The 14,312-nt window shown below is 62.4% G+C and overlaps 1 protein-coding gene across 3 annotated transcripts; it reads left to right on the forward strand.

Annotated features, from left to right (window-relative positions):
* The first annotated feature begins 2,155 nt into the window (after nucleotides 1–2,155).
* MTHFD2 (methylenetetrahydrofolate dehydrogenase (NADP+ dependent) 2, methenyltetrahydrofolate cyclohydrolase) lies at nucleotides 2,156–11,531 on the forward strand. Of its 3 annotated transcripts, XM_069035380.1 has the most exons (9): nucleotides 2,167–3,284; nucleotides 3,448–3,769; nucleotides 5,099–5,283; nucleotides 5,820–5,942; nucleotides 6,631–6,783; nucleotides 7,201–7,308; nucleotides 7,846–7,938; nucleotides 9,689–9,814; nucleotides 10,683–11,531. In XM_069035380.1, the coding sequence occupies exons 2-9, from the start codon at nucleotides 3,684–3,686 to the stop codon at nucleotides 10,820–10,822; spliced, it is 1,014 nt and encodes a 337-aa protein (XP_068891481.1). In that variant the 5' UTR covers nucleotides 2,167–3,284; nucleotides 3,448–3,683; the 3' UTR covers nucleotides 10,823–11,531. The 3 variants fall into 3 exon arrangements, with proteins under 3 accessions (XP_068891483.1, XP_068891482.1, XP_068891481.1); XM_069035381.1 differs by lacking the exon at nucleotides 10,683–11,531 and adding an exon at nucleotides 10,544–10,676 and having other exon boundaries at nucleotides 2,160–3,769; XM_069035382.1 differs by lacking the exons at nucleotides 7,201–7,308; nucleotides 7,846–7,938 and having other exon boundaries at nucleotides 2,156–3,769.
* Nucleotides 11,532–14,312: the final 2,781 nt, after the last annotated feature.

The raw sequence follows: 14,312 nt of genomic DNA on the forward strand, positions 1-14,312 counted from the left end.
GCATCCCCCGGGGGCAACGGGCGGCGGACGGCGACGAAGCATCCCCCTGGATGAGGACGGCGGACGGCGACGGAGCATCCCCCGGGGGCAACGGGCGGCGGACGGCGACGGAGCATCCCCCTGGATGAGGACGGCGGACGGCGACGGAGCATCCCCCTGGATGAGGACGACGGACGGCGACGGAGCATCCCCCTGGATGAGGACGACGGACGGCGACGGAGCATCCCCCGCGGCTGAGGACGGCGGACGGCGACGGAGCATCCCCCGGGGGCAACGGGCGGCGGACGGCGACGGAGCATCCCCCGAGGCTGAGGACGGCGGACGGCGACGGAGCATCCCCCGGGGGCAACGGGCGGCGGACGGCGACGAAGCATCCCCCTGGATGAGGACGACGGACCGCGACGGAGCATCCCCTGGGGGCAACGGGCGGCCGACCGCGACGGAGCATCCCCCGGGGGCAACGGGCGGCGGACAGCGACGGAGCATCCCCCTGGATGAGGACGGCGGACGGCGACGGAGCATCCCCCGGGGGCAACGGGTGGCGGACGGCGACGGAGCATCCCCCGGGGGCAACGGGCGGCGGACAGCGACGGAGCATCCCCCGGGGGCAACGGGCGGCGGACAGCGACGGAGCATCCCCCTGGATGAGGACGGCGGTCGGCGACGGAGCATCCCCCGGGGGCAACGGGCGGCGGACGGCGACGGAGCATCCCCCTGGATGAGGACGGCGGACGGCGACGGAGCATCCCCCGGGGGCAACGGGCGGCGGACGGCGACGGAGCATCCCCCGGGGGCAACGGGCGGCGGACGGCGACGGAGCATCCCCCTGGATGAGGACGACGGACCGCGACGGAGCATCCCCCTGGATGAGGACAGCGGACCGCGACGGAGCATCCCCCGGGGGCAACGGGCGGCGGGCGGCGGTCGGCGACGGAGCATCCCCCGGGGGCAACGGGCGGCGGACGGCGACGGAGCATCCCCCTGGATGAGGACGGCGGACGGCGACGGAGCATCCCCCGGGGGCAACGGGCGGCGGACGGCGACGGAGCATCCCCCGAGGCTGAGGACGGCGGACGGCGACGGAGCATCCCCCGGGGGCAACGGGCGGCGGACGGCGACGGAGCATCCCCCTGGATGAGGACGACGGACCGCGACGGAGCATCCCCCTGGATGAGGACAGCGGACCGCGACGGAGCATCCCCCGGGGGCAACGGGCGGCGGGCGGCGACGGAGCATCCCCCTGGATGAGGACGGCGGACGGCGACGGAGCATCCCCCGGGGGCAACGGGCGGCGGACGGCGACGGAGCATCCCCCGAGGCTGAGGACGGCGGACGGCGACGGAGCATCCCCCGGGGGCAACGGGCGGCGGACGGCGACGGAGCATCCCCCTGGATGAGGACGGCGGACGGCGACGGAGCATCCCCCGGGGGCAACGGGCGGCGGACGGCGACGAAGCATCCCCCTGGATGAGGACGACGGACCGCGACGGAGCATCCCCCGGGGGCAACGGGCGGCGGACAGCGACGGAGCATCCCCCGGGGGCAACGGGCGGCGGACAGCGACGGAGCATCCCCCTGGATGAGGACGGCGGACGGCGACGGAGCATCCCCCGGGGGCAACGGGCGGCGGACGGCGACGGAGCATCCCCCTGGATGAGGACGACGGACCGCGACGGAGCATCCCCCTGGATGAGGACGGCGGACAGCGACGGAGCATCCCCCGGGGGCAACGGGCGGCGGGCGGCGGTCGGCGACGGAGCATCCCCCGGGGGCAACGGGCGGCGGACGGCGACGGAGCATCCCCCTGGATGAGGACGGCGGACGGCGACGGAGCATCCCCCGGGGGCAACGGGTGGCGGACGGCGACGGAGCATCCCCCGGGGGCAACGGGCGGCGGACAGCGACGGAGCATCCCCCGGGGGCAACGGGCGGCGGACAGCGACGGAGCATCCCCCTGGATGAGGACGGCGGACGGCGACGGAGCATACCCCTGGATGAGGGCGGCGGACGGCGACGGAGCATCCCCCGGGGGCAACGGGCGGCGGACGGCGACGGAGCATCCCCCTGGATGAGGACGACGGACGGCGACGGAGCATCCCCCGGGGGCAACGGGCGGCGGACGGCGACGGAGCATCCCCCGGGGGCAACGGGCGGCGGACGGCGACGGAGCATCCCCCTGGATGAGGACGGCGGACGGCGACGGAGCATCCCCCGGGGGCAACGGGCGGCGGACGGCGACGGAGCATCCCCCTGGATGAGGACGGCGGACGGCGACGGAGCATCCCCCGGGGGCAACGGGTGGCGGACGGCGACGGAGCATCCCCCGGGGGCAACGGGCGGCGGACAGCGACGGAGCATCCCCCTGGATGAGGACAGCGGACAGCGACGGAGCATCCCCCGGGGGCAACGGGCGGCGGGCGGCGGTCGGCGACGGAGCATCCCCCTGGATGAGGACGACGGACAGCAACGGAGCATCCCCCGAGGCTGAGGACGGCGGACAGCGACGGAGCATCCCCCGAGGCTGAGGACGACGGACGGCGACGGAGCATCCCCCGAGGGCAACGGGCGGCGGACGGCGACGGAGCATCCCCCGGGGGCAACGGGCGGCGGACGGCGACGGAGCATCCCCCGGGGGCAACGGGCGGCGGACGGCGACGGAGATGGGCGGAACTCCACCGGGACAACGAGGGACCAAATCGGAAGAGTTCGGACACCATCCACAGCCCACCGAAGTTACAAACAAAGTAAAATTGGCAAAAATCACATCAAATGCCTTGACTGATCTTTGTTTTCCCAGCACGGATGGCTCGGGGCTGTCTCCGTCCCTCTGTTCTGGGGAGTCCTGGGGGGTCTTGAGGCCTCTCCTGTCGGGGAACAATCGGGGGTGGGGCGGTGTCACAATGGGCGCTCGGTTCCGTGAGGTTCCCCTGGGTGACAGCGCTGCCCTGGGTTCCAGGAGGTCCTGCTGTGTCACAATCGCCTCGGTTCCGTGAGATTCCATTTCCTGGCACTGTTTTGCCATGGAATTCTATGGAATTCATGGAATCTGTCCTCATCCTGGTGTAAGAGCAAATGGAAAGCGGAATTGGAAAGGAAGGAACAATTTGCTGCCTTTGGAAACGGCTTCTCTCAGGCGTGGGGGCGAGACAATCGAAAGGAGAATTTAACGGCACGAGTCACCTCCTTCAGGGTTCCAATAATCCCTTTCCAGCAGCGGGAAATGAATGCTCAGAGATGGAAGTGAAGAAACAACAAGTGTTTATCGGCAAACAGGGTGGCCGCAGGTAGAGAAAGGAAGCGAATAACGGCCCAGGGCACCTTTGGGGTCGTGTCCAGCCTCTCGCCCACGCTCACTTGTGCCCATTGCGGGAGCTGCGGGAGGCGGTACCCGCTACCCAAAACAACCAACCTGACGGTGTTTATATTATTTTTTTACCCCCTTTGCAGCTGCCGCCGTCGCTCCCGGGTCATAAATTCGGTTTTCAGGTCAGGAGCAGCGGCTCTGCCGCGACCCCCGGAGCCGCGAAGGTGCCGAGAGGTGCGAGCCTGAATGAATCATTTTTGGCACTCGACCCCATTGGCTGCCGCGAAGGCTGGGGCGGGGCTTACCGGGGGTATATAAAGGGCAGGAGCGGCGTTCTCCTCAGTGCTGTTCCTGCCGCCCCTGAGGCGCCGATCGCGCCATGGCCGCCGCGCTCCGGCCCCTCCGCGCCCTCAGCCGCGCCGCGCTGGAGCCCCGCGACCGCCGCCTGCACCTCAGCGCCGCCCGGTACGGCCCGGGACACCGGGAGGGTGTGTTGGGGTGGTTGGGAGGGAGGTGGGAGCAGCGGCCGCCCCGCTCCGCCCGGTGCCGCTGAGGGATGTGGAGGGAGCGGCCCAGGCCGGGTCGGTCGCCGCCCGGGCCGGGGTCGCGGCCCGTTTTGCCCTCGCGGCTCCGGGGTGAGCGGGCGGGCCCCCAGCGGCCGCGCCGAGCGCTGCAGGCTGATGAAATCCCGCGGCCGCCTTGCGTGGGAGTGCGGGGCTGCCCCGGGCACTGAGGGACCGGGAGCTCCCCGCAGCGGGGTGCGAGGAGCGGAGAAGGACGGAAACCACCCCCGCATGGCGGGGACAGAGAGCACCCCCAGGCGCTCCTTGGGCACGGGGGCACACGGTCAGAGAGCACCCTGAGCACTCTCCAGGTGCTGGGGTGAGAGGGGCAGAGACCCCCGAGCATTCCCTGGGGTGACAGGGACAGAGGCCACCCCGAGCACTCTCCAGGCAGAGACCCCCGAGCATCCCACCCTGCTCCAAATGGGGTTCTGGGCTCATTCTTTGCCCGCCTGAAAGGCTATGGTGCTTCTCCCTCTCCCTGGGAGCCCAAGGCTGCCCAGTCTCGGGGGAAGGTCCTGATGAGTTTTGCAGCAGTTCTCGGGGTGGTTTTCCATAATTCCAGCTGTCCCTGGAGCTCAGGATTGTAGCTAGAGAAGGTCAGAAAAGAGCGCTGTTGGACTGAATGCAGGATCCGGGTAGGAGAAGATGCATCCAGAGGCAGCTGATGGATTTTTGAGGAGAAAGTGCAGCAATGGAGCTTGGCTGGGGTGGAGCAGGGAGGGTTGGAAACTGCGCTGTGGGTCAGCTGTCTCTGGATTCCTGGGGCAGGTGGAGTAGGTTTTGGAGTTGTGATGCAGTTTGGCTGGGAATTGCTCCAGAAATGGGCAGGTTCCAGCGATTTGGGAAGGCCCCAGGAGTGCTGTGGGGAGCATCTGCCTGCTCTTGCTTGGAGGTGAGGAGAATCAGGCCAGCAAGTGCTGGGCATGAGACCTTGCAGCAAGGCCAGGCTTAAATCATAGAATGTCCAGAGCGGGAAGGGACCCACTGGGGTCATCAATCCAGCCCCTGGCCCTGCACAGACACCCCAAAACCCCACCTGTGAGATCGCTGCAGCCTGGAATGTGACTGGATGTTCCCAGTTAGCCTGGAAATCAGTACAAGGAACTGCTTGGACAGGGCTTGAAGGGCTCAACGTCCCTCTCTCTTTTCCCCCTGGTTTTCCTGCTCCATCCTGCCCTGGCTGGGAGCTGGTGGCCCTGAGGCTGTAGTGATGCTTTCCCTGGTGCAGGGGGGACGCCGTGGTGATCTCGGGGCGGAAGCTGGCCCGGCAGATCCGGCTGGAAGCGCGGCACGAGGTGCAGCAGTGGGTGGCAGCGGGGAACAAGAGGCCCCACCTGAGCGTGGTGCTGGTGGGGGAGAACCCGGCCAGCCACTCCTACGTCCTCAACAAAACCAAAGCGGCGGCTGACGTGGGTAAGTCTGGCGTTCCCGCCCCAAAAAAGTGCAGGTTGGTTGGGAATCCTCGATGCTGGAAGCTTTTTGGGATGTATCCACCCACCCGACGGCTTTTCGCCTTTCCCTGGAGATTGGCATCTCCTGGCTGCCTGGTTGGACCGGGGTGTGGTGGATAAATGTGATCTGTTGGCTCCTTCAGGGCAACCCAAGCTCTGTGGTTGGGGTTTTTCAGCTTTCCCGTTTTTAGTGTGTCCAGGGGGCTCTCAGGCTGTGTGGTTTTGTTTTCACAGCAGGACGCTTTGCTTGGGTTTTTCCCTGCCCTGGGAAGGTCCCAAACACCCTTTCCCAGGCCACCAGCCCCATATAATTGTCCTCAACACCAAATCCCAACACTTGCGAAGGCTTCTCCAGCCTGGAAGCTGCACAAACCCTGCCATCCTCAGCGTGCACTGCCCAGCTTTGGCCAGGCAGCGAGCCAGGCCAGCTTAAATCCTCGAAATCCAGGGAAGTCACCCTTTTGTGCCTCACTGACGCCGTGGCTTCGGCGATTCCAGGGATCAGCAGCGAGACCATCCTCAGGCCGGCTTCCATCACCGAGGAGGAGCTGCTGGATTTGATTGGAAAACTCAACAACGACACAGCCGTGGATGGGCTGCTGGTGCAGCTTCCCCTGCCTGGTGAGCGGCTCAGTTCCCTCCTCCTCCATTCCCACAAAGCTTCCAAGGATTGCCCCGAGTGGCGTGGGGCAGCACGGGGGGGATCCTGCCCTGATCCTGCTCCTCAGCACCAGCTGCCTGCAGCAGTTCAGTCCCTGGGGGTCAGGGAATCTATTCCTGTGCTGGGAGTATCAACTTCCCGAGCCGGGCGGTGGCCTTGGGGCTGCCTAAAAATACCCTCGGCGTGAGCAGGGCTGTGGTTGCAGAGCGCTTCCAGTGCCCCGTGCTGGGAGCTGGCAGCGTACAACTGGGAGTGCTGGGCGGCTTCAGGCCCCCAGAGCTCTGACAGGGCTCTGGGTCAGGGCTTGGGATCATAATTCCGGCTCAGGGTCGCAATTCCAGCCTGGGGCTTGGGGTCACAGTTCCAGCTCAAGACTTGGGGTCAAAGCTCAGGGTTATAACTCTGGCTCAGGGTCACAATTCCAGCTCAGGGCTCTAGGTTGCAATTGCAGCTCAGAGCTCGGGGTCAGAGCTCCAGTTTGGGGTCCCAATTCCAGCTCAGGGCTTGGGGTCAGAGCTCCAGTTTGGGCTCAGAGCTCCATCCCAGGACTTGGGGTCCCAGTTGCAGCTCAGGGTCAGCTGCAGAGCGTGGCTGGCAGCACAGCCCGGGTTCAGGGCTGCTCCCTGAGCGCTCACTGCCCTCTCCCAGAGCACATCGACGAGCGCAAGGTCTGCAACGCCGTGAGCCCGGACAAGGACGTCGACGGCTTCCACGTGATCAACGTGGGCCGCATGTGCCTGGACCAGTACTCCATGCTTCCTGCCACGCCCTGGGGCGTCTGGGAGATCATCAAGAGAACAGGTGAGGGCTGCTGCTGCTGCAGCATTTGGCTGATTCCCAGCGTAATTCCAGCTCAGCTTTAAAGGTTCCCAGCTGGAGAAGTTCGTTGTGTGATGGGGGAGCAGCTCTGGGCTGCCCGGAGGGCAGAGAGGCCCTCAGAGAGACCTGGGCAGGGCAGGGAGGGACAATCCCCAAACCTGTGGCGTTTAACCAGGGAAGGGCCGGATTCTGCCCCAGAATGGGCACCCCTGGCTGGCTGGGTGGGTGGGTGGGCTCTGTGTGACAGGGACAGAGCCAGGGAACGGCCAGAGCTGGGCCAGGGCAAGGCTCAGGGTGGGATTTTGGGGTGTCAGTGCAGGGCCAGGGGTTGGGTCAGGGATCCCAGTGGGTCCCTCCCAGCTCAGGACAGGCTGTGACTCTGTGATTTGTCCCCTGCAGGAATCCCAACGCTGGGCAGAAACGTGGTGGTGGCGGGCAGGTCCAAGAACGTGGGGATGCCGATCGCGATGCTGCTCCACACCGACGGCAGCCACGAGCGGCCCGGAGGTAGGAGTGGGGTGGCCTCAGGGAGGAACCTCACAGCTCTCCTCTTTAGCCCCCTAAAGCGCTCCTAGCCGCTTCTTGGTCAGGGAGCTGGCCCAGGGTGGAATAATCCTGTACACGGTCCTGGAATCACAGGGTTGCTCAAGTGCCGCATCCACGTGTGGTTTGAACACCTCCGGGGTTGGGCGCTCCGCCTTTTCCCTGGGCAGCCTCTTCCAGTGCTTTACAACCTTTCCATGATGAATTTTTTCCCGATATCCAACCCAAACTTCCCCTGGCACAGCTCAAGGCTTTTTTATCTTGTCCTGCCCCTCGGTCTGACCCTGCCCTGGCTGCCTCCTCCTGTCATCCTGTGGAGAGCCAGGAGGTCCCCCCTGAGCATCCTTCAGCAGTTCCTTGCCCTGTTCCACCCCAAATCCCTGCCTCTCCCTCCAGGGGCTGCTCCCTGACATTCCTGATGGACGCAGGGCTGGCCTGGAAGGGGAAGATGCTGGCTGGGTTTGGGTGCTGTGTGTGAGCCCCTGGCCCTTGTCATCGCAGGTGACGCCACGGTGACGATCTCACACCGCTACACGCCCAAGGAGCAGCTGAAGCAGCACACGATCCGTGCGGACATTGTGGTGGCAGCCGCAGGTGAGGGTGGCCCCAGCAGGGCTCGGGGTGATCCTGCTGGGAATGCTGGGTGTGGAATGTCCTCTGGGAAGCAGCACCTGGCAGGGAGCAGCTGATCCCATTCTCAGCAGGAATGGAGAATCAGGGAATGTGTTTGGGTGGGAGGGACCCACAGGGATCCCTGACCCAACCCCTGGCCCTGCACAGACACCCCAAAATCCCACCCTGGGCATCCCTGGCAGCGCTGTCCAAATGCTCCTGGAGCAGCCTTGGGGCTGTGCCCAGCACCCTCTGGGGGAAGAACCTTTCCCAAAATCCAGCCTGAGCCTGCCCTGGCCCAGCTCTGGCCGTTCCCTGGCTCTGTCCCTGTCACACAGAGCCCACCCACCCACCCAGCCAGCCAGGGGTGCCCATTCCTGGGGCAGAATCTGGCCCTTCCCTGGTTAAACGCCACAGGTTTGGGGATTGTCCCTCCCTGCCCTGCCCAGGTCTCTCTGAGGGCCTCTCTGCCCTCTGGGCAGCCCAGAGCTGCTCCCAGCTCAGCGTCAGCAGCACACCCAGTGCTCCTCCCGCTCCTGAGCCCAGGTCCTTGGTGAGGATGTTGAGGAGCCCAGGGCTGAGGATGGAGCCCTGCAGAACCCAGCAGTGCCCGCCCCCAGCCTGGTGTCCCTGACACCCTTTGTGCCAGCCCTGTCACACAGCTGGACAAAACAGCCTCTGTTGTCCATCAGGCCTGGGTTTATGTGGGGAGGAGGGGAAATAAAAGGTCCCAAAAAGTGGCCTCTGCTCCCGAGGCACCTGCAGGGCACCAGGATCCCCTCGGAGCCGGGCTCTGCTCCAGGCTCAGCCTGGCACAGCAGCTGAGCTGGTTTGGGGGCCTCTTTTGGCAGCAGAAGTTGAGGGGAGCCTGTGGGGAGGGAGGAGAGGAAAGGTGGGTTGGAAAGGACGTGCTGGAAGGCTGGGGAGTCATGGGGGAGGCTCGGCGTGGGAGTGACCGGGGGAAGCGTGAGCGGAGCAGAGGGAGACGCCAGTAGCGGAGATAAAGGCAGGCTGGGAGTGGATCCCCGATATCTGGCAGAAGCAGATGCTCACCCCACCCTGAAGGGCTGGGTGAGGCCCAGGGAGCTGCTGCCAGCCCTCCCTGGCACAGCCAGAGCCGTGCCCGGCTGGGATGGGGTGGGTTTGGGCACTGCCCCAGCTCCTCGTGCCTCGGGGCAGCTGGAAAATGGGCACCGAAGAGCCCTGGAGCTGAAACGTTGGAAGGTTTCCCCGTGGAGGGGGGTGTGGTGCTGCCTGCTCTGCCAGAGCTCCCTGTGGGAGGATTCCTGCTCTGTGCCCTGAGGTTATCAGGGAGCAGCTCCGGCAGAAAACAGAAATCACAGGACGGTTCAGGCTGCAAGGACCTTAAGGATCATCCTTTCCACCACATCAGGGTTTCCAAGCCTGGCCTTGGATATTTGCAGGGCTCCCGGGGCAGCCACAGTTGCTCTGCACAGGGCCTCCCACCCTCCCAGGGAAAGATTCCTTCCAAAAATCCCACCTAAACTTCCCCTCTTCCAGTTGGAAAGTGAAACACCTGCAGTGTTTACCAGTTGTGCCTCTGGGGGTAGGATTGCATTTCTTAGGATGGTTTAGGTTGGGAAAAAACCCCGTAAGATTCTTGAATCCCATTGTGTAGGGAAGCAGGAAGGCGCAGGTGGGTTGGAACATGCTGGGAATGTGGGATGAGGGGGATCGGGGCACCACTGAGGGGGTGGTTGTGCTTTTCTAGGCATCCCCAACCTGATCACAGCCGACATGATCAAGGAAGGAGCCGCCGTGATCGACGTGGGGATCACGAGGGTGCAGGATCCCGTCACTGCCAAGCTCAGGCTGGTTGGGGACGTGGATTTTGAAGGTAGGGAAAGGCTCTGGATCGGCTTCCGAGGGGGCTGGGGAGAGGGGCCGGAGGCCTGGACGGAGGCCGAGCTCAGGTTCTTCCGGCGCATCCGCGTCCCGGGGCGTATCCCGGGATATTCCATGGGGTGCTCCAGAGGAGCCTCCGGAGCCTCCACACTTGGGGCTCTGCAACTCCGCTCTTGGGTTTGGCGTTTTTGTGCTGAAATCAGCTTTTAGGCCTGGCTTGTAGTGCTTTCAAGCCTTAGTGCTTTTAGGCCCAGCTTTTTGGTGCTTCTAGGCATGACTTTTAGTGCTTTTAGGCCTTGGTGCTTTCAAGCCGTAGTGCTTCTAGGCCCAGATTTTGATGCTTCTAGGCCTGGCTTTTTGGTGCTTTTGGACCTGGCTTTCTGATCCCTCTAGGCCTGGCTTTTGGTGCTTTTAGGCCTTGGTGCTTTCAAGCCCAGCTTTCTGGCACTTTCAGATCTTTGTGCTTTTAGGCCCAGCTTTTTGTGGCTCCCAGGCCTGGCTTTTTGTGCTTTTAGGCCTCACTTTTTGGCACTTTTAGGCCTGACTTTTTGGTGCTTTTGGGCCCAGCTTTTTGGTGCTTTCAGACCCTTGTGCTTTTGGGCCTGGCTTTTTGCTCTTTTGGACCCTTGTGCTTTTAGGCCTTGCTTGGTGCTTTTAGGCCTGGCTCAGTGCTTTTCCCCACCTCAGCATTCGCAGTTAAGCCACTTTCACACCCATACAGGACAGACTGGGCCGTGCCCCCTTGGCCAACAGGGAATAAACACCTGGACCCTGTTCCTAAAGCGTTAATCCTGCCAGAACCTTCGTGGCTTTAGGCTGGAAAGCCTTGCCTTGCCCTTAAGCTGCGCTTTTCCCCTCAGGGGTGAGGAAGAAGGCGAGTTACATCACGCCGGTGCCCGGCGGCGTGGGGCCTGTGACCGTGGCCATGCTGATGAAAAACACCATCATCGCTGCCAAGAAGCTGCTGAAACCCAAAGAGCTCGAGGCTCTCCCTGCCTAAGGAGGGCCCCTCAGAGCTGGGCCTAAGGAGGGCCCCTCAGAGCTGGGCCTAACGAGAGCCCCTCAGAGCTGGGCCTAAGGAGGGCCTCTGCATTTCAACATTCCAGACTGACTCCTGAACAGGCCGATAGAAAATGCAATATTTTTATTTATTGTCTGGCATGGGGGGCTCTTTCCCTGCCTGGAGGTCACAGGTATTTATTGGAAGCTCGAGCTGAGCTGGGAGTATCCACACTCCTCCCGAGGCAGCCCCGCTCCTGCTCAGGATCCTGGGAATCCCAGCAATCCCATGGATGCGCAGCAATGGCCTCGATGGTTCTGTTCTCCCAATCCCAGCCCCGGGCGTTCCCAAGTTCCTCCTCCGTGCTGGATGTTTAGTTTAAGCTCTTCTGTAGAAGAATTACTTGAAGAAAAAACCAGTTGAAGAATTGAAGCCATATTTGTGTCCTGGGCCTGTGCAGGCCCTGGTAGGGGCAGAGCTGGTGTAACAAGTTCTAGTGTGCAGCTGGGCTGGGGTTTTTTTGCTCTTTGCGTGGTGAATTTTTTTAAAAGCCTTTTTTTCCTAACCAAAGAAGACCTAGGGGAGGGAGGGGGGCGGTTGGTGCCCGCACAGGGCCTGGGGGAGGTGTCCTGCACTGTGTTGTAAAAGTGTGAGTGCTTAGTGAGTAGTGTGGGCTGGCTAAATAAAGTGTGAGAAGACAAAAAATAAATCATCTTTGTGCCCTGGAATTATTGCTGAGCAATGGTTTCAGTCCTGGAAAGGAGCAGGGGTTTTGTTTGTCCAGCCTTTGGGAGCTGCCTCTTGTCCCTCGCTGAGCAGGGCAGGGTCTGGCTCCCACCCAGAGAGACAAAACTGCTCCACCTGGGCTGGAAAGAAGACAAATCTTGTCCTTTCCTGCCTGGACAAAGCCTGCCCAGCTTCCTGAGTGATTCCAGCTAAATCTGGGTGAGGATAAAGGAGTTTGTTTGCAAGCTTTGATTATCCTGTGAACGTGAACCTCGGGAAAAACGTCCCTGCAGGATTATCTGAGGGCAGTGAGGTGAATCTTGGACTCTCCCCTCCCTGGAATGACTGATCCCACCTTTCCCAGAGCAGGAAAGCTTTGTTTTCATGCCAGACTTGATCTCGGAGGTTTTTTCCTCATTTTTAGGATTCTAAAAGGGCTGGAGGTGCCACTGGTGCTGCACCCCCAGTGCTGACCCTCTCCTGCCAAAATTCCGTGGGGAGGGAAAGTTGGGATTCCTGGATCTGCCCCAGAAAGACACAGAGAGCTGGGAGTCGTGGAAACGAGGTTTTTATTGGGTTGTATCACCGAGAAATACAAAATGGTTCAAGTGGTGCCGTGCTGGAGGCGGCCGAGCTGAGACTGCTGCGCTTTGCTTGTACAAAAAAACCCCCAAAACCTTGTGGGAAACCTCACCAGAAAGGGACAAACTGAGCCCAAAAAGCAGCCTGGAGTGGCTTCAGCTCTGCCCTACGGCCCAGCTCCCAGAGCCCACAAAGCCTGGGAAGCAGAGCTGCTGGAGAAAGCGAATGAAACCTGCTCGATGAAAATGCGAAAGCCGACCTGGACCACGCTCAGCTACCACGGGGTGGCTACGGAAAGCTACAGAAGGAGACACGGTGCCCTCGAGTTCGGGGCGCTCCTGGCAGGGTTTAACCGTGCCAGGGCAAGGCTGGGTCATCGCTCTCACCACGTGTCCCCAGGAGCTGCACCTGAACCAGAACAAAAATCTGCTCTAAATGGGAAACTGCCTCCAAGCGTGTGTCGGATCTGAGTATTTACAGGGAGCTGTCCGTGCCAGGGGGCGGAACGGGCGCGCTGCGGGACTGGAGTCCCAGTATGTGTGGGACTGGTGTCCCAGTATGTGACTGGAGTCCCAGTATGTGTGGGACTGGTGTCCCAGTATGTGACTGGTGTCCCAGTATGTGTGGGACTGGTGTCCCAGTTGGTGTTTAACTGGTGTCCCAGTGTGTGATTGGTGTCCCAGTGTGGGACTGGTGTCCCAGTCGGTGTTTAACTGGTGTCCCAGTCGATGTGTGACTGGTGCCCCAGTCAGTGTTTAACTGGTGTCCCAGTTGTGGTGTTTAACTGGTGTCCCAGTCGTGGTGTGTGACGTGTCCCAGTCGGTGTTTAACTGGTGTCCCAGTTGCAGTGTGTGACTGGTGTCCCAGTCGGTGTTTAACTGGTGTCCCAGTCAGTGTGTGACTGGTGTCCCAGTCAGTGTGTGACTGGTGTCCCAGTGTTTAACTGGTGTCCCAGAAGAACCCCAGTGCTGCTGGTGTGAGTGTCGGGCAGGTCGGTTCTGCTCGTGGGAAGGGTCTGGGGGCTCTGGGAGGTTGGGAATAGAGGGAAGAAAAAAACAACAAAAAAAGAAGGATTCATCCAGGCAAAATGAGAAAAAGAGCTGGGTGTGAGGGGTGCTCGGACCAGGATTTCTAAACCACGGCTGGGCCTGGGCCGTGGGTGGAAAAAAATCCTTTAAAGCCTCGGCACTGCTGGAAAAAAAGTGGTGGGAGCCTGCCTGGGTCCTGACCTGCTCCCTTCCCTTCCTTTCCCGGGTGGGAAGAGCCCCCTGTGGACCCCAAAATGCTGCTGGACAGGGGGAGGGAGCTGCTGGACGAGCCTGGCAGCGCAGGGGGCAGGGGCTGCTCTCCCCTCCTGCTCCCACTGCTGCTGAGCCAGGTGGGAATGACCGGGAGCGGGGAGCTGGAGTGGGAGTGGAGCCCCTGGCACGGGCTGGGCAGCAGAGCGAGAGAGGATCCTGGGATTCCTCCGGGGAGAGAAGGGCTGGAGGGAGGGATGGGGCTGTTCCCGAGCCAGGGAGAGGGAACGGGGAGGATGTGGGGATGGGCAACCGAACGGCTTCGCTGCAGCCACCGTTCCCATTTCCCTGCGGAATCCACCCTGGATTCCATCAGAAAGCGTTCCTGATTCCCTCAGAAACCATTCCTAATTCCCTCAGGAACCATTCCTGATTCCCTCAGAAACCATTCTTGATTCCCTCAGGAACCATTCCTGATCCCCTCAGAAACCATTCCCATCCTCTCAGGAACCATCCCTGATTCCCTCAGGAACCATTCCCATTCCCATTCCCTGCCCGCTCGCTCGCTCTCTCCAGGGCCCGGCTGTTGTCGCCCTTTGTTGCCCTCAAGTGGCAAAACCCTTCACCCTGAGCTGCTCCTCGTCCGTCCCTTCCCTCCCCGGGCACCGGCTCCTTCCTCTCCATCCTGCCGTGCTTCCTCCTCCTCCCCATCCCAGCTGCCTTCTCCTCATCCCAGGAGCCTCCTCCTCTTCATCCCCATCCCGGCTGCCTCCTCCTCCCCATCCCAGCTGCCTTCTCATCCCAGGAGCCTTCTTCTCCTTCATCCCCATCCCAGCTGCCTCCTCCTCTTTGTCCCCATCCCAGCTGCCTCCTCCTCTTTGTCCCCATCCCAGCTGCTTCCTCCTCCTCCCCATCCCAGCTTCTTCTTCCTCCTCCTCCCCATC

The sequence above is a fragment of the Aphelocoma coerulescens genome, chromosome 22, assembly GCF_041296385.1.
Source record: "Aphelocoma coerulescens isolate FSJ_1873_10779 chromosome 22, UR_Acoe_1.0, whole genome shotgun sequence".
NCBI lineage: Eukaryota > Metazoa > Chordata > Aves > Passeriformes > Corvidae > Aphelocoma > Aphelocoma coerulescens.